The following is a 25,813-nucleotide window of genomic DNA, read 5'->3' as shown; positions in this document are numbered from 1 at the left end:
TTTTGACATAATCTTATCCATTAGGTGTTTATTAATGCCTGTGTGGTGTCATTTTTGTAAAAAAAATATTTTGTTAGTAGTTATTAATAAAATAATAAGGTTCCATCTCACAAAACAGCAGGGATTTAAAAACTTTGATGCTCAATATCTCAGAACTACCCTAAACGGAGATAGAACTGTATAATTCTAAGCTCACGATTTGTAGATGAATTCTCCTGAAAATACTGAGGCACTATTAAAACACTTTTCTTTTTATTTAAACTGTTCGACACAGCAACATTGTCTCAACCAATGGCCAACTTTGGGGCGGGACTATCTGTTTTGACCAACCAATGTTCAGGAAACCTGTTTGAAAATAGTCATTATTTTTGTAGTTCTGCAAGAAATTACAAACATTTCATCTGTATTTATATCAATTTAAAAAAGAAATTGATATGCATTTTTAAAAGCTATCCTTGGTGATCTTATATCACTTTCTCCTTCAAGCCTCCTTTCAAACCCGTCTCTCCCTCCTTTCTCCATTCCCATTGCTGTGTTTGTTCTCAATAATCCTCCACACTAATGTGGACGGATTCATAATTAATTTTCTTTCTGCGGTTTGACCTCGATTCTCTCCGGCGCTCTGTCTCTTTTGCTTGCCATCTCCGCACAGGTCTATTTTTAAAATGGTTTTGGGAGGGTCCAGACAATCCTGATGCCTAATACTCAGACTGGGCACCCCAAGAGACGCCATTTTCATCCGCTCTATGTTCTCTTGCTCATTTTTCACTCTATCCTGTCTCTTTGTCCCATGTCAATATCTGGCTCATCATTCAGTCTCTCGTCTGGTGTTTCTATATGCTTGTCTCTCTGTTCTTTAAGGAATAGTCATCATTTACTCCCCCTGATGTCGCACTGGAATCTTTTGGAACACACACTGAGAATGTTTGAAGAATCTTCAGAATCTTCATATAACCACACCAACCATTGGAGAATAATAAAACAAGTATTTCAAACAACTTAATACTATTTATTATTAAATTCAAAATAAGTATTTATTTGTCAAATTTTCCAATTAAAATATGAACAAATAATGTTACTTGAGAAGCAACACTTTTTAACTATAAATCTGCCAGTGCAGACAAAATACACTTATACAAGACTTAACATTTTATGCAATGTTGCATCTCGAGTCAATTTAGCTTGTTTTAAATATTGGTTGATTTACACTGTCATTCAAAAGTTTTGGGGTCGGTAAGATTTTATTTTTAAGAAATTTACTTTTATTCCGTAAGAATGTGTTAAATTGTTAAAAAAAATTACAGAAAAAAATCTGTTATAATGTTTGAACTCTATCAAAGAACCCTGAAAAATTTATATTATTTCAATTTTTAATATTATCTCACAGTATTACTGTTTTTACTGTATTTTTAATCTAATAAATGCAGCCTTGAGACTTCTTTTAAAAAATATAAAACTATCTTAGCAAACCCAAACTTTTGAACGGTAGTGTATTTTCTGGACAAGGAAAAAATTAATAAATTAAAAAAAAACTAGTATTTATGCAGTGTTGAAGCCATATTATAACAGACCAAAAGTGGTGCATCATTGCCTCAAAAACAAACTAAGCTAAAAAACATAAAGAAGCAAATATATGATGACATTGTTGTCATATTTTATTTCTGATTTAAAATGTGTTATTTAAACAATCTTGACATAAGCTTATTTTCCCATTCAAGTAGACAGGATCTGTACGTGTACTGGAAATGGCAGAAAGATGGCAGCCAGGTGAACTGATTTTAAAAACCACTTGGAAGACTTGGAATACAGCACACAAATCTGACTACTTTTTGTGGTGTTTCATTCCTTTTAGAAACAAACAAAAAAAATGACAGAAATATGTGGAATAGGCTGCATGAAAATTCTTCAAAACATCTTTTGTGTTTCACAGAAGAAAGACATTCATACAGGTTTGGGATAACATGATGGTGAGTAAATGATGACAGAATGTTCATTTTTGGACAAACTATTCCTTTCCCCCTCTCCTCTCTCTCATGTGACATTTCATAATTCTATCTTGCAAAAAGGAGAGTCATTATTACACACTGGTCCCTGTGTGCACTGGCGTCAGCACCATGCAGCATCAGTAAACACACATACATTACTACAAATGCTTTGAAGAGTGACAAATAAACCTATCACCGCTCCACATATTACACGCCGCATTCTTGATGTCACTCGAATAAACATTTGTCTGTGTTATGTGTTAATCATGGCGTCTCAGCGCACTGCTTTCAATTGCTTTATATATCACTGTCTCTGCGCTGTTCTTCTGGCACTCATTGCATGCAAACTTTTTAAACAGATGCTCCATTCTTGCATGCAGGAGTATGTGCAAGAGTTAGTGTTGACTAGAAGATGGTGAAAAGTATGTAGGGAGTGTTTATGCATCTAAAATAGAGCGCAGAGGTGTCAGCTTATCTTTGAATGTGGTGGAGAATGGAGATGATCTTCTGTTCAATTACAGTTATTTCTCTCAGTCTAGCTGGTTCTTTTTACCTGCTTTTTGAGAATTTATAGAATGTAGAACTCAACATCACAGTCCTTGCTAATTATACAGTGGCCCCAAAAAGAATTTGGACACTTAAAAGTGCAGTAAGCGATTTCTGAGAAACAATGTTGATATTTGAAATCAACCCAAACAAACACACCCCTCTCCTCATTGCTCCGCCGCCAAAATGCATAAACATGCAATGCAAGAGTGGATGTCTCTTTATAATAGCTAAAGCAAAGCAAATGAATGCTTAGCAAAAAATAAAGCCTAGTCGAAAAAACGAATGACAAATAAGAACAAAAAATGAAAATACAGTACACAAGAGCATATGTAAGCAAGAGTTGGTTGTTGGTCGCCAGCAGCTCCAGAAAAACAATGACACTAAAAACCGTCCTTTTACTACAGCTAACATTCCACAACAGTATATCTTGGTTCAATGAAACATAGCAAAACCAATATTACTCAGAGCAGAAACAACTCAACCTCGGCGTCCGTTTTCAGGCCTTCTCTCCAGCTTTGGAAAGCTTTTCTAATATTAACATCATTCCTAAAGCTCTTGCCTGATCATAACCTGTATCTCCAGTGATATTCCTCTGACCTTTTCTCTTTTGTAATGTCTCTCAGCATCTCTCTTTCTACAGTCTTTCTTCAAACCTCCCTCTTGCTCACTCTCTCCTCCTCCATCATGGGTGGACACGCCCCCTACTGCTGATTGGCTCACTCTCTCTCATCCTCCATCATGGATGGACACGCCCCCTACTGCTGATTGGCTCACTCTCTCCCCTCCTCCATCATGGATGGACACGCCCCCTACTGCTGATTGGCTCACTCTATCTCCTCCTCCATCATGGGTGGACACGCCCCCTACCACTGATTGGCTCACTCTCTCTCCTCCATTATGGGTGGACACGCCCCCTACTGCTGATTGCTCACTCTCTCTCCACCTCCATCATGGGTGGTCACGCCCCCTACTGCTGATTGGCTCACTCTCTCTCCAACATGGGTGGACACACCCCCTTCTACTGATTGCTCACTCTCTCTCCTCCTCCATCATGGGTGGACACGCCCCCTACTGCTGATTGGCTCACTCTCTCTCCTACATCATGGGTGGACACGCCCCCTAATTCTGATTGCTCACTCTCTCTTCTCCTCCATCATGGGTGGACACGCCCCCTACTGCTGATTGGCTACAAGTGTGTTGTGGTGCTCGGTCCGATCCCCTTTAACAGCGGTTTTCAGAAATCGCTTACTGTACCTTTAAGTCATGCTTAAAAATGCATGAATGTCATTGCATATGAAATTTCTAACCTAAATGGCATTTAGCACACACTTTTCAAGCAAAACATTTTTGAATGATAAAACAATATAATATATATACAATATAATACTTACAATTAAGTATTTTTACACTTTTTGGTTGTCAAACGTCAAACCTGTGGTAACTTTGTTAAAACACCTGTGCATTCACATTGATAGTTTCTGACAAAAAGCAGTATGTATCAAATATGATTTTATTCAGGACATCTAATATGATCATATTTTTGGTCCATGCACCATGACCAGTTCTGCTTTTAGAGTTATAATTAGAGCACTTTCTGCTTTCTAGGGCATTTTTACAGGCCCATTACATAAATGTCACTCATGTGACCTTTTTCAAACTTCCTGCTCCCCAAAAGATGACATGTAGATGACTGACTGATAAAAGTGGAAGTTCAGGCAAGATATTCTGATCTTTGTAAATGTAACTGAGAAAGTACATCAGTCTTTAATTTAGATTCATACTATTTTTTGTTTTAATAACACAAAAGCACAAAAAACTATATCTGTATAACAGCTGCAGCCAGATTATAGAATACTACATTTATTTTTTGTAATTTTTGTAATTCAATTCAATTTCACTTTATTGTTGGAATTTCTTCAAATCCCACAGCATTTACATTAATCCACATCAATCCATTTCTACATCAATTAATGCGTCACAATACAATAAATAATACAATAATAGTAAATGCATGACAGGCTACAGTAAATATTTTTTTCTTTCTATTTTTCAGAACCCTGAGGCCTACTTAGACCCCAGTCTGATTTATTAATTTATTAATGCTCTGTAAAATTGTAATATTTTAAATGTTTTTATAAATGTACTCTTTCTGTACTCGTTTTTATAAATTATTTTTATATCATGTTTTATAACATTTAAAGTGTTTAAGGGCAAAAAGCCCAACTTTATCTACCCTAAAAGGCAAGTTACAAATGATATCTAATGGAAACAGCATAAAATAGACACCGGATAGTGAATAAATATTACAGAAACTTCCACAGAAGTCTATCAAACAATACCATTGAATCAAATCAACCTTGCGCTATGATTTTCCATCACTGTTGTTTGTCAGACCTCAGACTGACAGCGGGTGTTTATTTCAAATATGTTTAACTCCATTATGTATTCATGGGAACCATAAGATGCAATGTTGTATGGTAAAATATCCTCAGCAGTGGCAGCCAAAACTGTAATCCCCATGCTCCATAAACTGTGCAGTAATCCAGCTGAATTGGGCTGGATTTTACTCCCATGCTGGAGCTGGAGCTGCACAGGAAGAGTGTTCAACTGCATTACGTAAGGTTTGTGGGGAGATTTTGTCTGTTTGTGAGTTTCTAATAGATCTCTTGGTATTGAACATGGAGTTTGAGGGGAATTTATGCAAAATCGACCGTCGGTTGAGCACAACATATTGCTATTTTTATGTAATTGAACATACTGTTTTGAAGTGAACTACACAAGCACATTTCAGAAGTTTTTGTCATAAATGAGTGGTTCTTTTTTTGATTGTTTTGCCTGAAACATCATGTCATCTACTTTAGCATTTGACATCCACAAAGTGTCCAAATGCTTTTTAGTCTTCATTTTGAACCAAATATCTATTGCTTAATCATCATGTTTTGTTTGAAAAGTAAAATAAATGACACTTGCTTAAATATTAAAAAGAGAAAAGTGAAAGTGACGGCCAAGCATGGTAACCCATACTTGGAATTTGTCCTCTGCATTTAACCCATCCAAGTAAGTGCACACACATTAGGAGCAGAGTAGTGAACACACACACACACTACAAACGTGGATACACACACCCAGAGCAGCGGGCAGCCTTGAGTGGCGCCCGGGGAGCGATTGGGGGTTAGGTGCCTTGCTCAAAGACACCTCAGTCATATTCCTGCCGGTACTGGAATCGAACCAGCAACCTTTGGGTCACCAGTCCAACTCTGTTACCATTAGGACATGACTGGCCCAATAATATTTGTTATCATCTAATGCAATGACAATCATCCATGTCTTATTTTTTTGGCCCTGGTGTGTCTACCTTACACTGAAAAAAAAAGATTTGTGTAAAAACAATTTTCACTCAAAATTTGCTCGTAAATTTCACAGATAATTGCAAAGAATTCGCAAGTAAAGCATAGAATTAAATGTGAAATTTTGAAGTAGAAAGAATGAACTATATTTACTTGTAAAATGTACTCTAATAATCTTTGATTTATTTACCACTTTGAAAAATCTCTTTACCGTGCAGTACTGGTTAATAATCAGTTTGTTTAATGAAATAAAATGACAAAACTGTAGCTCATCTAGACAGAAAGCATATTTGTCTGAACTAGCCCAAACCTGCAAATATCTTCTCCATTTATGTATCCAAAGTTTCTGGCACATTAGGACTGAAGTTAAACAGCTATTGTCCTCCACAGAGCTAAAATAAGACTACATCGCGCAAAACCCCAAACCTGTGCCTTTGATGTGACACACCAGACGGTGTCCAGATCTGTAATGAGTTTACAGTACGTCTACACAGAATTCTGGATTTCATTCGGAAATGGAGCCAGCAGAGAAAATTTTTATTACTGAGAAAGGGGTTTATATGATTGGTTATGTAACTTATGGGAATACCTCAAACCCGTTTTATTTATTGCTTGAAATAGCAGATATAAGCACAATCTACTGACAGTAAAGACACTTTTAATGCTTTTCTTGTGTTATTGGATGAGCATCCCTGTTTCTAGAGGAATGTAATGCAATAACACATGCAGTGTATCCCAAATCAATAAAATGGGAACGTGAGACTTTTGATTCCTGTATAACAGTGATTCCAATCTAAGGTAGGTCCAGAGGGTATGTAATGATTCTGATTTGTTAAACTGATAAAACAGAAACTTATTATATAGTATCTCATACTTTTTTTTTTGCTGAAAAAAAAGAAAAAGAAAGATTTTGTCTGTAGCTGAATATAAACAAAGGCAGTCTAAAGAGGTGGATTTGTGGTTTTTCTTTAATCATCTCACCTGCACTTTTCCACAAATTTCCACAGTCCTTCTTAATTTTATCCCATCAAATGTATCAGCCAATCAAACTGATAAGATACTGAATGCGGTTGCAAAATAACAGATTCTATATTTGTTCAGTTTGAGAGGAAGCATCTTCTTTGTGAGTGTTTTTTAAGTGAGTTTAAAAGTGAGTCATTGTGATATAGTTATTTTTTACAATATTAATGATAATGCTAAATAATATCAAGTATAATAAGAGTTGAAATGAACACATTTCTGGTTTGTTGTAGATGAAAGCCTGTTTCACGCTGGCTCTTTATTGGCATCGATGGTTCCATGAAGAACCTTTAAAGTGGAAAGGAATCAGTCAGTTAAGTTTATATTATTTAGTAAACTGATTTCCACTTTAACATCCACGGAACCTTTCCATTGCACCATTCCATTTTTTTTAGGTTATTAAAAGGTTCTTCACACTAAGAAATTTTATGTATATTAAGAACTGTTCACTGAAAGGTTCTTTGGGGATCCAAAAATGGTTCCTGTATGGCATTGCACCGAAAACCTTAGGGTTCTTGACTCGATTTTCAACAATGCTTAATGACAAAAAGGTTCCATATAAGGATAGAATTGCAAAAAAAATTTCTAGTGATAAAGATTGTTTACGAGCTGCTTAATTAATAAATTTTAATGAAAAGTTAAAAATGAATTAAAACTAAAATCCCTAAAAGGTTCGGTAGCACTTTGTTTTACAGTCCTGTTTCGCATGAACATACTATGTACTTATTGTAGTAATGACACTAACTAGGTACTAACCCTGAACCTACCCCTAAACCTTAACTTAACCCATGTAGTTACCTTACACTACTCATTACTTTTGTGGTAAGAACACTGTAAGTACATTGAAAACTGTAAAATGAAGTGTTACCAAAGTTTCTACATATGAAACGCATGACGGAACCCTTTAAGTTTCTATATAGAACTTTATATTCTAAAGGTGTTGATACACAGGGCAACTTTTTGAGCAATGTTGCTGGGCAATGTTGCCGCCAATGGGCAACCAGATGAGAGACAGGGCCCACGACCAATCTAAATTATCCATATAGAAATGTATCGCCCATTTTCAATGGGGAAGTGCCCAAGCAACAATTGCTCGGCAAGATTGCCTCATCACCTTAAGAGTTTGTATATAGGCTATGTGCTGTTGGTTGTGTGCCGGGCCTAACTAATAGGACTATAAAGGTACATTGATTTCTAATACTCACTTTCCCTCTGAGCCGTAGCTGTTCATGCTGTCCTCGATGGACTCGTGGCTCGCCTGCCGGACCGTCCGACTGGGCATCTCTACAGCCAGCCCTGTCTCTGTACTCCTCTGAATGCTCTTTAACCTGCGGCCCTCAGGGTCTGAAACAAGGAAAGAAAGGTAAGTTCACCAAACCAACGTTTACTTCATAAACATGTTTTTATTTATGTTTTTAGCTTGTTGCCTACTGGCTGAAGTCTCTTTTATTTTTAGTCCCTCCTTCAATGTAAGTTTGTGGGATTTTTATGCCTGTTCCAGTAGGTAAGAATTGTGGATTTCACCACACCTCTCTTCATCAAGCTACATGATTTAAGGTATCATTCATGTATGTAGGACAAACAGTTTTAAATTGTATTAGAGCTTCATGATTCTGGATAATTTGAGAATCAAAGTTTGTTTGTTTAAAATAGAGATCACGATTCTCCTACGATTCAGAGTAGACAAATAAACAATTGAATGTAATTTACTGGAGGTTCTGACAAAATGTAAATTGCTGCAGTCAATTTAAAAAATACATTTAATTAATTTGATTTAAGTCCTTTTTAAAAAATCGTTTTGAATGAATGATTAAATGACTCACTCATTGTGTGACTCACGACTCTTGTCGCCACCTACTGGTGTAACGATGTAATTAAAACTCTTTATTAGAATGTCAAGTTTCTTACAAAAGGTTATTTACTCTATTTTGATCGCTTCCATAGAAATCAGTGTTTATATCCGAACTATAAACTTTTATCCCTGTACATCTGGGATAATATTTGTAACACAGAAATAACAATACCGTGTGGCCAAAAAGTCTGTTTGGGAAGCTGTTTCATACCTTTACATGACCACTGCTCTCTCTGGTCAGCGGCAGCGCCAACGCAGATCTGAATGTTCTCTGAGATTGGATTAGTCAAAGGTTTCGAATCATTGTCATTTAGGAATGAGGTTGTGTGTAAAATGCTCTAATATGTATGGTTATGTTTTTTTCCTTTGGAGGCACCACAAATGATTGTGAAATATCTCTGATATTCTTGTATTTCTGTCTGAACAGTAAGGGAAACTGTAAGGGAAACACTGGAAAAAACAAATTATATCAAATCCTCTCCATATCAAAGCGAATGGAATGTTGTGATAACATTGCTGCCAGGTAGAGCAACGGTTGTATTAAAAATAAATCCTTTAGAAAATATAATCTTCTCGTATAATTCAAGTCTGTAGTGGTGCATTATTGAACTCAGATGGCTTAGAGAACAGATTCACAAAGCCTGAACTTTTCCTAGTAAAGGTGAAGGGGATCAGCCGCAGACTGATCGCTTTACTAGCCCGTGACCTCATGAATATATTTCTATTCAGAGAATGATTTTCAGAGTAATTTCTAATTTCAAAGCTGGATGTCATTTCATAATGGGGTTTTTTCCCTATTCCCCATATGCATCAACATGACCCATTTGACTTCCGTAGACTAACCTATTTATGAGTGGTATAGATGGTGAACCTGAGTGCAACAAGTACAACATCATTGTTGATCCTGAAACAAAATTCCAATCAACCAATCAGATTTGAGGAAAAAGCTTACAGTTGATGTCAAGTTTAGGCTTACAACCAGGGTTAGATGGTTGTACACCAGTGTTATTCACCTATCATTTCCCATTGGTTTTAGGGACGAACTTATGGGTATGGTTAGCTTTATGGCTATGGATATGGATAGGGTTAAGACAAAATTTTCAGACAGAAATGTTGTTCCAGGATCAACAGAATATGTTAATCCAGGAACATATCTGTCTTGGCAAAATCATTGTGACCTGTATGAATATTCAATGAGGTTGAATCCCACAAAAGAGGGATTTTTGATGTCCAAATTTTATTTTATACATAAATACATACACACTCACACTGTTAAAACATTCAAGGTGAGTACACCATTTTTTTATGTTTTTAAAAGAAACATATTATTTGATCAAAAACCATAAAGAGTAATATTGTAAAAAAAAGTAAAAATTATTCTAATATGCTGATTATCAACAATGTAGAAAACAGTTGTGCTGCGTATTTATGAGGAAACAAAACGTGATACTTTTTTCAGGATTCTTTGATGACTAGAAAGTTCAAAAGAACAGCATTTATTTGAAATAGAAATGTTTTGTAACATTATAAATGTCAGTTATAATGTAACAGAAATTAAGATATAAATAGGCTATAATATATACAGTCATCACTGAAAACACGTTATTTATTGAAACGTGTTCTATCTGCATGGACACGCTCACTCTGTAGTGATGGGAATCCAGCCATTTTCACAGCTTTTTCCTGGCCATGAAGCACATGACCTAGTTAGGCGATTCCTAAAAATACAGTCCTCTTTTGTCTCTTCCTGCGTTTCTGGTGCGGTCGGCACATGCTAACTAGCATGTCATCGTAACCTTCCAAAACAGAACATCGTGTATCAGGAAACGCACTAGAAATGCCAGGGTTGCTATGGGAGACAAGAGCAGTGTGCTTCAATGGATTTCTGACTCTCTCTTTCTCTCTTGCAGTGTTTATCTAGTGAACATGCTTGAAACAATGATTTAATCTTTTCACAAAAAAGTCAAACTTCTGGAAGTGTGTGGGCAAAAACTTGATTTTTAGATGTGTATTGTACATGCAATTGCCACCACAATCCTAGGGTCTTCAGTGTGGCCTCCAGGGTGTTGCTAGGGTGTTGCTAGGGTGTTCTGATCGATCGGTTTGAACATGCTACTATGTGGCTGCTATGTGAGTTGATTGGTGGTTTTCAGGGCAGTTGTTAAGTGGTTTCTAGAATGTTCTGGGATTTTTATACTGGTGTTTAGGGAGTTCTAAGTGGTTGCTAGGGAGTTTGGTGGATTCCAGGGTGTTGTTAAGTGGTTTCTAGGATGTTCTGGGTGGTACATCTATTTGTTTGTTGGTGTCTAGGCAGTTCCAAGTGGATTGATCAGGGCGTTGTTTGGTGATTTTTCACAGTATGAGCAAAAATGAATTGGCTCTAAAACACTAAATTTGGACATTAATTATATCTTGTGTAAGTGTGATGTTTCTGATCCCTGGACATCTCTCACCAACGCTTGCAATTACAAGTAGGTCTCACCGACAACAACAGATAAAGTGTCTCATTTCATCAGTATGGCCAACACCCATTAATCAAAGTGGCATTCATGAATTTACTGCAAAAAAAGAAAGAAATAAGAGGCTTTTCTAACAAGCCCTTTTAGTTGCTATCTCATCTTGCTTGTGGTTTATGACCCACACTTGTCAGTTGACAGAGTGTTTACATTTATAATTTGATTAAAAGAACAAAGAGGCTTATAGAAAACCTATTATCAGACTTAAGACTACATCTTCAGTAAAGACCTACTGCTAAAGCAGGGTGATATGTGAATTAAAATGCAAATAGTTGCATCGTTTGCTTAATTAAAGGAATAGTCATTCTAAACCTTTTTTTTCTTCTTTTAGCTCCAAAAAGGACACAAAAGCACCATAAAAGTATAGTTCTCATCGCTTGTGTGCTATATATGGATACTTTTATGGCGTTTTGGAGCTGGAATAGAGCATCAAGAAAGTTTTCCTTTTTTTGCACAGCAAAAAAAAATAACGACATAATTTTAATATTTTGGATGAACTGTCTCTTAAAGAGCACATTGTGTTGATGTGTCACTAATGGACTGCACACTTCCCAGATTCAGATGAACAGGAATAGGATGCTCTTAACTTCGGTTTGATTTCAACATGGCTTGCTGAAGATCAAAAAGGCAGTCATTGACTGCCATCAAAATGAGCATGTCAGTTTTCTAGTTTGTCCATGCTATCGATCATGTCATTACCTCTCGTTACCTCGGCCTGCTTTAATTACCTATTAACTCTTTGATAAATCAGTAGCACTAGAGGCCTATTGATCTACAGTGATGTTGATAGATGCCTGGTTGGAGGCTATACCTCTGTGCTTTCTAATCAGATGCAAAATCTAACGCTACTACTGTTGTAGTAAAGAGGGATTTTCTTTCTTTCTTTCTTTCTTTCTTTCTTTCTTTCTTTCTTTCTTTCTTTCTTTCTTTCTTTCTTTCTTTCTTTCTTTCTAAGCTTTTCAGTCCAAAGCACTGTTTTTTTATACAACTGCTTGTTAATGGAAGTGGTTGATTCTCACAAAACCTGCAATTACGTCTTTTTTCGTTTGTTACTGTAATGCAGAGGCATTTTATATTATTTCCATTTTTTTTTTTGTATTTACATTTATATATATTTATTTATTTTATTTCCAGGACATATTTTTCCCTACAAGGTTCTTATTTTGAGTTTTTACATTCAATTCCCTGTCAACAACATTTTTTCACTATATTAAAGAACCAGAATTGAGAATAATTGGAATCACAAAAATCAAAAACAACTTCCAGATGCATTATGGGAAATCAATGCATTGTGGAAAATGGGGCAAAACGTTGAGATCAGAATGCAAAAACTTCAATCAAAATATTAATTTTCAATAGTCATTTTTTAATGCTCCATTTATGAATGTGTTAAAATCCTTTTAAAAGCCCCAAATACACAAGTATTAAGCATGTGCTGGTATGAGAGCCCATCTGTTTAATCTCAGTGGAGGGTCGGATCATACACAGATGCGTCCGTCTCAGCCAAAAATGATGCCAAATATTTACTCATATACTGGCATAATTCAGCTCTGACGTTTTCCATACAGGCTAAAAGTGAAGTGAGCTTCAGGAGTCAGGAGACAGTGATCCGAGCTATAAATGGATGCAAGGGGGGAAAATGACCTCAGAAGGTCATTTATCAGAAGCAAATATATGAGAGTTATATTAATATACCTGAGATATTTCTGGGATTTTATGAGTTTGATTTTTCATACTGGAGCTTCAGTAACTGTAGACCAGACACAAGAGTCTGTTCACAGCGGACATTAGATCAAAACATTTGTCTTGTGTTTTATAATTTGAGAATTGTATCATTGTTGATGGTTTAAATTGATCTATATTAATATCATTTACATATTTGTATTATTTGATTAGCAATGAACTGAAAAATAAGGTAGCACTATTATGCTATTTTAAAGGTTCCTCCTTTATTTTATATGCATCAAAAGTAAAAGAAAATTCTTAAATTTTCTCATAATATACATTGCGCATCGCCTCATCTCTCAAAGAGTGTGAAAATGGTTTGTTCGAAGATTCTAAACCCCTCCTTTCTGAGAGCTACTCTGCTCTGATTGGTCAGATGGCTCAGTCTGTTGTGATTGGTCAACAGCTTACAGCAAGTGTTGGAAACTGAACGTCCATCACCATATCTGAATTTCAGCTCCAGAGGCTTCCTCAGCACTTGATACACAGTAGTACGAACAGTAAAAATGGAGTTGGGTTTTTCCGTATCAATTCCAGTACGAGTGCTTATCTTTTTGAAGTGGAGGCAATATGGGATTCGTAACGCTGAAAACATTGTCTTCTCGACGTGTCGACAACATGAACCAAACTCTTCCAGTCTCAGCTACAACTACAGTGTTTGAGGGAGGGGCAAAGTAGATGTTGTTTGTGGGCAGCCAATGAAGACCATAGTCTGGCATTATGCAAATTAGTTTGTTGCATAGTTACGTATTTATGTTACAGGAAGTGAGCCTGGAATCGCTGACGACTTGTTACAGTCAGTTCAGAATTGATTCTTTTATTTAGAAGACAATTTTATTTGTTGTGCACTTTGAACTTTAAACTTTTCAGACCTTTTACATTCACAAATAGCTATATTACACTCTAGATTAAAGGTAATATCTGAAAAAGCATAATAGAGGCACTTTAATACACTCAAATAAAAATTTAGTTTCTCAGTAAACCTTGTATAAGACTGGATGGGGAGATTAAATGTTAAAATTAAGTGTTAATTTGTATGTTCTTGGGCAAGATGCAAATGTGATGTCTTATTTGAAGTTTTGTTTTGTTGGAGTTTTAAATGAGTTTGTTGGGTTTTGGAGGTTGCCGTTGTGTGGTGAAGAGTGCCACTCATGTTTAGGTTGAGGACGTGTATGTATAGAATAATAATTCTATTGGAGTTTATTTAATTCCGTTAGACTTGCGCTAATGAAGGTATTTGAAGCAGAAAGTCTACTAATACTCTAATGAGAGTTAGTTTACATGCAGTTACTTGTCAAAAGGGACCATCAAAATAAAGTGTTACTGTAACTCTTCCTTTACTATGTAGTATTCATTTCTTAAAAAATACTTTCTTATACTATTGTATTATTTTATTTTTGCCCTTTTGAGCATATGTTGCATCTCTGGACTTTTTTTCTGCCACAAATTGTTTTATGTTGCATTAGTAGTAATTATTTGACAGAACAATACAATATGACAATAAAGTGCTTTTGAAATTGAGTGTAAAGATAACAGGAGGTAAACAAGATCCAGGTTGCGACACAAAAGCCGGACTCAAACTCATATTGCCTGCGTGAGCACCACTACCACTAAGTCACAGCTCAAGACTTAATTGACTTTCAGAACAGCATGTGCATTCAGAATGTAGGCCACCGGATGCTGTTTCAGATACTTCAGTCGTAATAACGTGTAGGCGGCAATTACTGAGCAAGTGAGTGTCGACATTGTGTGAAGCTTCAAACAGGCTCGTTCTATAGAGACTTAATGCTACAAAACAGACGTACCACGCTGTGATTTACTACACAAGTCAACTGCCTCTTAAACTGATGCGCTCCCTGAACGCTTCTGCCAAGCGGTGTATTAAAAACAAATGCATGTTTGGTTAGGATTTTCAATTATGATCTTCATTTGTAACATTGGGTGCACACCTGTTATTTCATTATTCCATCATTACAGATATAATTGTCATTATGGTATTATATTCACTCTAATTCTAAATGAATTGATTATGAAGGATGCACTCCCTGCTAGTACGTAATGTAATTATTTTTATTTTGCATCCATTGATCTATGATGATGAATCTCACGAAAGCCTGTCAAGAACATACTGGATCGCCCCAAACTTAAACTCGTAAGTTATAATTTCCATAAAGAAAATTAAGCTTAAAAAATCTATCACATTTCCTATTCAGAATAATAGTTATAATGTCAAAAAAATAACAATGTCACAATCCAAAAAAGAGTATTCATTTATTTATTATTTAATTTTTGCCATTGTGTTAGCATTCGTTGAATTCTTATTATTTTTTTATTTATTGTAGTTTTATTCATATTTTGGAATACATATTATTTTTATATTTTTATTTTACTGTTCATTTTAGTTTAATGTCATTTAGTTATGTGCTTTTGTCATTTTATTTGTTTTTTGTTGTTTAAATATTGCTATTTAGGTTTAATTTATTATTATTTTAGTTTAAGTTTTTACATATTTCCAGTTAACATTAAGGCAACATTTCTAATTTTCATTTAGTATAAGTTTTATTTTATTTCAGTTAACAGAAATGTTTTCAATAGTTCTAGTTAACGATAATAATCCTGCTCTGTACCTTTCATTATTTCGTAATCATTATTTCACCCCAAGCTTAAAAAAAGGTGATGAAATATAAGTTATATTTGTATTATATTACGTTATAGTTTGCATAAAGAATATTAAGTATAAAAATGCTGTATTACAGTAATGAGATTCTAATTAGATTTACTATTCAGAATAATAGTCATAATGTCAAGAACATGTCTTAATAGGACATTTTTTTATGTACATTTTTTTAGGTGAAATGTGGCCTGGACCTGTTTTTGTGAGATTCACTCACAACCATAATGATAATTGAAGATCAAAATACAAGTCCGTAACATGATTCTTCCTTCCAGACTGTAGTAAAGGACATAACAGCAGGTAAATCTGAGCATTTGTGCACAACCATCTGTTGTTGCTCCCGCGCGTCAGTGCATCGCTGTGCTTTCGGACTGCATATGCCAACACAAAGGGTGCAGAGCAAATGCACTGTACGCTACTCCATCAGAGGTCAATCAGTGCTGCGGCAAGCATTGTGTGAGAAGACATCTAACACATTTAACATCCTTCAAATCAATTTACCTGCAAAGCAAACTGCATCATTTATTTTTCATTTAGAGAATGAAGCGCTAGTGCATTTGGACTTGTTTATTCATTTTTTAGCTCGAAGTGTGTAGTGATTATATTTTCTGCATTCTTTTTCATTTTAGTTACAGTTTTAGGAAATTTGTTGTGTTTTTGTAATTTATTTTTTTGTTTTTTAAAATGTCAATACATTTTTTTTCAGTTTTAGTTTTTTTCAGCACGTTTAAACTAAATGAAAACGAGAAAGGTTGCCATCGCAAATTTGTTTATTTTATATTTGTTCATTTAAAGTTTAATTGATGTCAAGTGACATTGTTTTTTTTTTGTGGTTTTAGTTTATATTAATGAAAATATTTTATAGCCATTTTGTGTACGATCTTAAAATGTCGACTGATGATAGAAACTTGATCTTCGTAGAAATGCCAGCATTAAATTATTTTATATAGCACCTTGTATACTTGTAATCAAAGTATTTTAACTTTTAAACACATTGTGATAAAATGTTACTGTAGTGACCGTATTAAAACCTTTTAAAAAATTAAGAAAAGGCATCTGATTATATGCTGAAAGTATTTCATTTTATATACGTATGATTTTTATGTATGCGACAGAATTATAACAAAGAATATTTCGTATATATGAGATGCTTTTAACAGGAACAATGAATGATGATTATATTATGAGTCAGAATAGGCATCAGTGTGAAACAGGGAATTTTATGATTGGACAGACTGTTGTCTTCACATTGGCATCATGTGATAGATTTCTCACCCTAGCTGACTTTTTTCTCTTTGCCACTTGGGGAAAAAAAAAACAACAGATTGCTTTCTCACCTGTGCATGATTGCTGGGAATCGAACATTACTTCAGGAGCCATTGATTTAAGTCCACTACACTCAGACACACACCAGCTCATATGGACTGATGTGAATCCACTACTGCACACTTATCACACTGACATTTTGGAAATAATTGAACTTGTGCATTGGAAACAGACATGCAATCTCTACCATAAAAAATTGTTTTGTGACATTTTCAAAAGAGCATAACATTTGATAAAGTGATGCCACTTCAGATTATCTTTAACCAGACCCACTTGAATGAGCCCAGATTGAGTCTGATAAAAAATAAATGAAAAATAAAAGGCTGTTAAAAAGTAAGAAATGAAAATAATTTTTTTCTTTTTCTGAAGAAACGTGAGTGGTTTTTCATCATGCAGACTTTGATGCTAAGATGTTTAGGGTGGTTTTTGGTGCCTTACTAGGTGGTTGCCTAGAGTGTTGCTCACTGGCTCAAGTCAAACAACCCAAGCACAAGTCTCTGTGCTTACAGAAATATTCTGGTTTCTAGATATGGCTCCTTCAATGCAAGTCTATAGTATATTTGCCAGAAAATAAGCTGGAAAGCTACTAATAGCACACCGTTCCTTAAAGGTTTTGATTTTAAAAACACTTTTTGTTACACTGGTATCTCTTCACATCCTGATAGCAATCAATAATAGAAGTGGTCTAAATATTAAAACACGTACATCATCTGTGGACGTCAGGACCAAAAAATGTTCGTCCAATTAGGACGAATAGGATAGATAGGATGAAATAGATAGGATGTCCTGCCTGTCAACATATGTATTTGTTGCACACCTGCTTGCACAGACATCACATGTCATCAGCGCGTTCAATGAGGCTCTGCAGAGCTGAAGACAGACAGTCACAGAGCGCCGCGTTTACAGTTCCTCCTGAACCAAAACAACGAGTTTATGCTGCGCTAGCTCCATATTGTGACCGTAATTACGAAATGGCAACCTGAGACGTTCTGCTGTTCATGTTCTCAGACTCGGATTTATGCATTTCTGTGTCAACAATTAATGGCGAAATAAATCTGCAGCAGTCAGGTGGTACAAGTCAGAGTTATTTATGTTCATTATTATTTTAATGTTATGTGCTTTGAGACGCAAGGTAATTTAACACCGTCTCTCATCTTGTGACGCTTTGCAGACTCTGCTGTGTGTAACGGAGGCCAGCTAGTAGTTGCTGTGCGAGTAAACCTCACTCCTCTGATCTCAAAAGGCTCTCTAGCGACAGATGCTAGAGGCTGCAGTCTTTAGCCTCCTTGTTAGAGCGCCTGACTCTCATGCCGGAGACCCGGGTTCGAGGCCCGCTCGGTGCGGGTCGAGTGGGACCCGGGTGAAAGGGGTTACATGTGCACGTTCAAGTGTTTTGAAGGAGACATGGCTTTGGAGACGCTCTGAAGGGAGGGTGGGATCTCATGTTTTCAAAGCTAGCTCGTTATTGCTAGCCTCTCTAAAATAGCTTACTCTACCTTTAATAAGCTGTGTAATTTGTAGTAATACATGTTTTGGAGCCTAAAAATGTATAATACACCAAAAATTTTGTAGTTTTAAACAAGTTACTCCTCAAGTAAACATCCATTTTTTGCTTTGTTTAACCATTTATTATTAATATTTTTGTCTGTTATAATATTTAGATTTGGTAACACATTGCACAATGAAAATCCAACTTTTTAAAATATTACAAACTAACATTTGTAATACATTTTAAAATATAACCGAAAACAGTTATTTTAAAGGGGCTATATATACGAATTTTTATGTATTAATCACTTTTTTTATTGAACAGCTTGTAACGAAACTTCAAAAACGAGACCTTTCCTGACTTGTCTATGAAAGCCTGTAGACTGATTTCTATGTGAAGGACACGGGACGTTTTTGCCGGTGAAGTGCCAAATTCTGTGACCCACTGAATTAAGTGACCTACCCTAGTAGGCACTGTAGTGATGGTAGAGTTAGGATTAGGATTGGGATTAGGTGTAGGTTGGATTAGCTCAATACAGTACCTACTAAGGTCACATAATTCGGTGGTTCACATAATTTGGCACAACACCTGCGGTGCGTCTCAATCAGCTCCCTAGTTCAGTAGTCAGGGCACTGATCAGGGAGTCTGACATTTTAAGAAAATCCTTCCAGTGCACTGAAAGTTTGGCTCCCTAAAAAGTCCCATAATGCACTGTGAAAACTAGGGAGCTTTGATGCTCACTATGTTCCAGTAGTTATGTTGTAGAAGGTTGTTGTCCGTCATGTCACCATCAGTGTCCCAATGTGTAGTGAGCCAGGGTCCTTACTGTCCTTTCAGACACACCCCTGGGAAATCCAAAGGATTTGATCATTACGCTCACTCACGAGAGCCTCTTTCTTTTCCATTTTCCATGACACGTCTCACATAGCCAGATCTATAGTCTCAAATATACTTTATAATCAAACTATCATTACAGTGTCATTTTAATTAGGGCTACTCATCTGTCGACATGATGCCGGGGAATTGCAGAGCTGGAACAAACGTATCCTCATCGCTACGATAAGATGCTTTCTTAACTCCTGTTTTCTCATCGCTGTCATTTTTGTTGTTCGTTTAGTTTGTTATTGAGAGTAAAAATCGTGCAGCACATTTTTACATGTTCATCTAAACGTCGCTCTCAGTATCATGGGCGGTGTAGGGATTCTCGTAATCAGTATATCCCTACAAAGGTATTTACAACTTACAAGAGAAGAACGAAAAAGAACTTCGTCATGGGTCTGGAATCATGTTCAGTCTCTTGTGTGCACGAGTACGAGCATGAGCAATAAGTTGCTGGCTGCAGTTCACTTAACGGCCACCGGTGTCGGTAATAACATATAATCCCTATCCCTATAAACATTTACAAGTTTTTATTGGATTTTTACGGTTGTGTACATAGATGAAAACATTCAGTGTACAGACCTTATGTAGTCCATTTATTATGTTAAGACTGTCATAAGAACTAGTATGAACAACTAAGTTAGTTCGTGGTAATCACTCTTACTTTTCGGTATCAAATTAGACCAATCTACGTTTTTATGTAACTGACTTTAAAAAGTTGTGTGAGTGTTAGTGAGTGATGACTCACTTGTAAGAATAGTCTAAGCAGTTTATGCAACCTGTTTGTATTCCCTCAGCATGAAGGTAATATCTTACTGATTTATGAATGAACTGCTCTTCCCGGTCTAGTGACATTTGTTATGACATCCACCTCAAACTTTACAATGCTCATAATAACTTTCATTAACTCTGCAATAAGTAAATCCACTTCACCAGCTAATTACTCTTCGACATCGAAGCCATAGAAATTTACAGAGCTACCGCAATAATAGAAGTTGAAACAAAATTATGTGCGCTTGTTTCTCTGACGCACAAGTGTGACTCGGATTTTAAAATATAAAAATCTTCACCCATCATCCTTCACCTGGTCTAAAAAACCAAAGCAATGCTGACAATCAATGTCACCATTAAATCTCATAAGCACGGACACATGCACATTGGAGACGGATGCTACGAGTATCAATCATCCTGACCTCCTTCTATCTTTTCCTCTGTCCTTGATTCACTACGCTCTTATGCAACACAGAATGTGCGCCTGCCGCCATATGACATCTCACTGATGGCGTGTGTGTGTTTGTTTGTGAGTTATTTTGAGCAGCAGCATCAATGCAAGACCTGTCAGTGTAGGAGGGTTAATAAGCCTCGAGACTTCAGAGCGTTTCGCTTTTCCTCGGTTGAGATTTGTTCCTGTGCTGGTGGAGGGGGGAGCGAGACATGTTGTGCTTTGGGATTTTTGGTACACATTGCATCAAACAGCGTTAACCGCAAACAGGATATGAAAGATGAAGTCTGAATGCGCCAAGACAAGCGGTGGGAGGCAACGTTGGGTCTGATGTGTGTCGCAAAGGTTTCGGGCCCTTCTTGTCGACATGGCTGGAGAGCGAGTGTGTTATATAGGTGTCGATCCCCCTTATGGGGCTGTTAGATTAAATCTGAACACAGAATGAAGAAAACAGTAATGGTGAGGGCAGACTGAACATTGAAACTTTTAGTTTGAGTTTGAAAGTTTGAAAGGGCACTAATCAAAAATATTATATGCAAAATAAACGTACCAGATTAAGTAATTTCTCAATTATTTCCATGATCACACGGCACATATATTTGTATTTTACCATGAAATATTCCCAAAAATGTCTTTTTAGCATTTATTTTCTTCCTTGCTTTTAAAAATGCTACAAATGTTTGTTTTTTTCTTTTGCTTAGTCCGGTTATTCTAGATCATTTCTTCAAGATGCGTGCAGCTTGATGTAAAAAAGATTCCAGCAAGTTTTTTTTATCCACACTGAACGCGAAAATGCTTTGAAGTCCACGAAACTGAAGGTTTCCCATATCAAAAATATTATATGCAAAATAAGTGTACCAGAAGTCGTAGTTCAATTATGTCTGTGATCACACAGAACGTATATATTTGTATTTTCCCTTGAAAAATCCCCGAAATGTGTCTTTTTAGTTGCAGGTTTTTTTCTATGCAGGTTTTTCTAGATGATTTCTTCCAAGATATGTGCAGATTGATGCCATTTCCTGACCAGATGGGATGCAACAAAAGTTTCCAGAAAGTTTTTTTTTTCACCCTCACTGAAAGCAAAAATGCTGCAAAGCAACGGCGTGAAATCCACATAACTGCAGTAGTGTAACCCATTTGTCACTTAATGACTCACCTGTTCAATGCAATGTGCCTTTTATTGAATTACATTTTATAGTGGTCTATTTTTTATTCACATTGAACTGATAGAATACCACAAAATTCAACAGTACAAATACAAAAAAGCCTAGAGGGTTTTAATAAAAAACTTACAATAAAATATTATAAAGAAATGGAAATAATAAAAAAATAGAATAAAACGAATTCAGTCACATTTTCACTTTTAGAAGAACAGGTAAATACTACATTGCAAAATAATAAAAAAAGCTTTATAAATGAATAGTTCCGGTCCTTGATTCTGATTGCTTGAGCTGCGTTCAAAGTAAGGAATAATTGATGACGGGCTGTTGAATTATTTGAAAAATAATGCACACCCGAGGTGGTAAAGCGGCCACAACGCGAAGCGCTCTTGTGTGTAGGACAAATTTCTTGCGCGTCAATTCCCAAGCCTCCAGTGCTAATTTCAAAACATCATTTGAGAGCTAGTAACGGAGACTTGAGCCACTAATAGCATACTAATACAGTTATAGAGAGAGAGAGAGAGTGTGTGTGTGTGTGTGTGTGTGTGTGTGTGTGTGTGTGTGTGTGTGTGTGTGTGTGTGTGTGTGTGTGTGTGAGAGAGAGAATTACCCGAGTCTGTGCATGTCAACAGCGTTCTGCAGCAGCGTCTCTAATAATTGCGAAACTGTAAGTTTATCTTCTCAAAGAACAACGCGTAGCTTTGTGTGGCTTTTAAGCTGTTAAACTATTTTACTGACAAAATTGTCAGAGCAGCGCTGACTACACGTTTCTGTGTCTGTACTGTGTGAGTGTTTGAGTGGGAGAGAGAGCGGGAGAAAGAGTGTGCATAACACTTAGTACATTAAAAAAAAATCCCATTGTTAACTATATTTATTTGTTTGGTCAGTGTCGCTGTGGGTTTTGGTTCTTTTGTTGTTGTTGTCTGTAGCAGTTGCGGGCACAGACCTCCTCAGGGGCAGGGGCGGAGGGAACAAAAAGGGCACTAAATAAAAAACTGATTACTTCTTGATTTCTTTTGTTTTTATTCTTTCTTTCCTTGGCATTCTAAGAAAATATGTTGATACAATTATTAGAAAACATAACACATCAAATGAAAATAGGGAAATTATGATAATATTACTAAATATTATTTACTTTACCAAACAAAACAGTGAGAATCAAGAAGGTAATTATGGAAAATTAATTTTTAGTTTCGTTGATGTTGTAAATTTAATGCATGTATAATATGTATGAAAGACAATGTTAGCTATCATGAATCGGTAACACTTTACAATAAGGTTTCATTAGTTAACATTAGCTAATGAACTGCACTTCTACAGCATTTATTAATCTTAGTTAATTTCAGGATTTACTAAAACATTAAAATCAAAAGTTGTATTTGTTATCATTAGTTAATGCACTGACTGTGACATAACAATAATAAACAATTACCAGTTGTAGTATTAACTAAGAATATAGCCTACAGTAACAAATGTGTTGCTCATGGTTAGTTCATGTTAGAATACATGAGTAATGAACAAATGAACCTTATTGTAAAGCGTTACTATGAAATCAAAGATATAAGTTCCTCACAATTTAGAGTTGGACATGGACTTAAGATTTCATTAAACTAACTGTTAGATATATTTCCCCGTGCACTTTTATTCCTTGGATAAAAACGAATGACGTTGTCACTCAGAAAGCATCTGAAATCGATTTATACTTTTATTGTAGTTAAGAATAACTCGCATCCTGCAGCAACTTTTAGAGTAGCATGGTGATGGTAGGATACATGTAATTTTCCGTATTAGCTTAATTAAACGTTACCTGCTGCTCGTTTGAAGAGACTCGCGCGAACTGCTGCGTAGTGCGTACCAGAACCGTTAAATGCGTATGAGGCGCTGCAAAGGAAACTCCGCCTACCACTTCTCCGTCAAATTTTTTTTAATATAATATTTGTTTGTATTATTATTGTTAGTGGCAAGGGTGTGTTTGTGTTTCATTTATTATAATATTTATAATTATTATTATTATTATTTACAATTATCAGAAAAGGGCACAATACATTTTGAGACAAAAGCATTCAACAGCCCCTTAGTATAAACCAATGTAAATTACTCCTATTGCTTTAGTCTATCTTGTGTTGTGCCTGGTTAGAACATTGTTAGTTTGGGTGCATAATGAAAGAACAAATATGAGAACACAGCTGTCTAGTTAAAGAGTGAATTGTAGTCATAATGGCTCATTATTTAAAAGATCTATTAGCCTGCAGACTGCAATTGCAGTCACCTCTCTGATAGCTTCGGTTTTATACATCGGTTTCAGTATGAGCCTTTTGAGAAAGCATCATGTTTATGTATTGCAATATGACCCTTAAATTTCTAAAGTATCAGATCAGTTGCAGAACTTGAGATGTGAAAACAACACAACCAAATGACCCTTCAGCAGTTCTCTGACATGGACTGACAAAGACATCATTAACTCCCCTCGTTCTTCTGATAAATGTATTCGTCTGAAGACTGAAGAGCATTAATATCATGCGGTAGTACATTTTTTCCACTAGATAATTTAGCTTCTATATTTGTGGTCAGAAATGTCCTGGGGTTAGAGCAGTGAGTAATGGGTGTTATTACGAAATCACTGGCGAGTTCATTTGTTACTGCATTTGTTCAGCATTTTCTCCTCCTTTTGAAGAAAGCATTTGTGTCAATCTTCATATTCATAAACAACATGTTTAAATGATGGGGGGGGGGAAACAAATAGTATTTCAAATATCAAAAATCAAAGAAAACCAGTCGTATTTGTTACAAATCACCACTGCATTTGCAGTCATCTGACATTCAGCAATAGGTGTTAAACTAAAGCACTTGCAATGTGTCGTTTGTGTTCCAGTAATTAGCATATTCATTAGAGCGATTTGCATTGATTAAGTGTATTTATGCAAGTATGTATCAGCATAAAAAGGAGATGCGGTGAGCTGATAAGTTAAATGAGAGGCCTATATGTTTAAAAACCAATAGAATACGCTAATAATTCAAACGCAAGAGGTCGTACGAATGTACAGTACAGCGTATAATTTGATGCATATAATTTTAGTGTGTATCCCTTTAAATGCAAAAGAGCAGCTGCTGCCGGCCCAGAGGGCGGAGCCTCATGAGCTCGGACAATCTCTCATCTCACGGAATGATAATATCAAAACATAAACTCTCAGTAGCCGTGTTCATTTCGACCCGGAGTCGGACAATAATGCCCACAGAGCCAGATGATATAGGCTGTATGCAGATTGAACAGGTATAGTCTAGTTTAATTACGGTTATAACTTGTTTTTCCATCTTTCTTTTATCCACTATTAGTACAAGCCTGTTGTAGCGGACAGCGTCCGAATGTTATAAAAATATACTGATGAGTTCAATTAAGTTTACTGTACATCACACAAAAGATGAAGCGTCAATTTCACTCTCGAAAATCACTGTATGAGCTGAATAAACACTGTATAAGAAGTCCGCATTAAAGTATTATCCATAAACTCTCTCCCTCTCCCTCTCCCTTTCATTATTATCAACATACACAGCGAAGTACAAAAAATACTTGTTACAACTAACAGTAAACAAATATTATACACACCTTTTCAGGGGGTGCTTACTAAACCGGTAAACTGTATATCCGTAAAACAACTCCTATGAACTGTAATAATTGTGTGCGCTCTCACTTTCATTACTGCCGTGATCAATAACGTTAGGCCTATCGCTCCAGTAAATAAATAGAGCTATGTGGATTAATACATCCAGCTAGACAACACCGACAACGCTTAGGAGACATTCTCGTTAGTGCTGCAATGGCGGATGTGTACAACTCTCAACTCGCGGTGAACTCGATCAGGGCGGTTCTATGTTAGAACGGCAGTGTCTGTCAACACCCATGGGCGGGGCGTGTGGCTTTAGTGACGTCACTAGCCGCATTCTGAAAACAGGTCGTTGGGAGACACTGCTTATGATTTATGGGGATTTAAAAAAAAGGAGTGGGTGGATTTTTATCACTGCAGGGTGGTTGTGTACACACACTGCCATCACACATTTATGTCTAAACACC

At 36.1% G+C, this 25,813-nt stretch overlaps 1 protein-coding gene across 3 annotated transcripts in view; it reads right to left on the bottom strand.

Annotated features, from left to right (window-relative positions):
* Positions 1-25,813, bottom strand: part of rims4 (regulating synaptic membrane exocytosis 4) — a 58,347-nt gene that overhangs the window by 8,222 nt on the left and 24,312 nt on the right. For all 3 annotated transcript variants that reach the window (XR_013192943.1, XM_077197855.1, XM_077197854.1), the window contains one exon: positions 8,107-8,245. Coding sequence is in view for 2 of the 3 variants with exons in the window: in XM_077197854.1 (XP_077053969.1) it covers positions 8,107-8,245 (139 nt within the window). In the remaining variant the exon portion in view is untranslated. The remainder of the gene's footprint in view (positions 1-8,106; positions 8,246-25,813) is intronic.

The sequence above is a fragment of the Siphateles boraxobius genome, unplaced genomic scaffold, assembly GCF_051911475.1.
Source record: "Siphateles boraxobius isolate OS27281-9 unplaced genomic scaffold, OSU_SipBor_1 41, whole genome shotgun sequence".
Classification (NCBI taxonomy): domain Eukaryota; kingdom Metazoa; phylum Chordata; class Actinopteri; order Cypriniformes; family Leuciscidae; genus Siphateles; species Siphateles boraxobius.
This window is presented reverse-complemented; position numbering and strand designations above follow the sequence as displayed.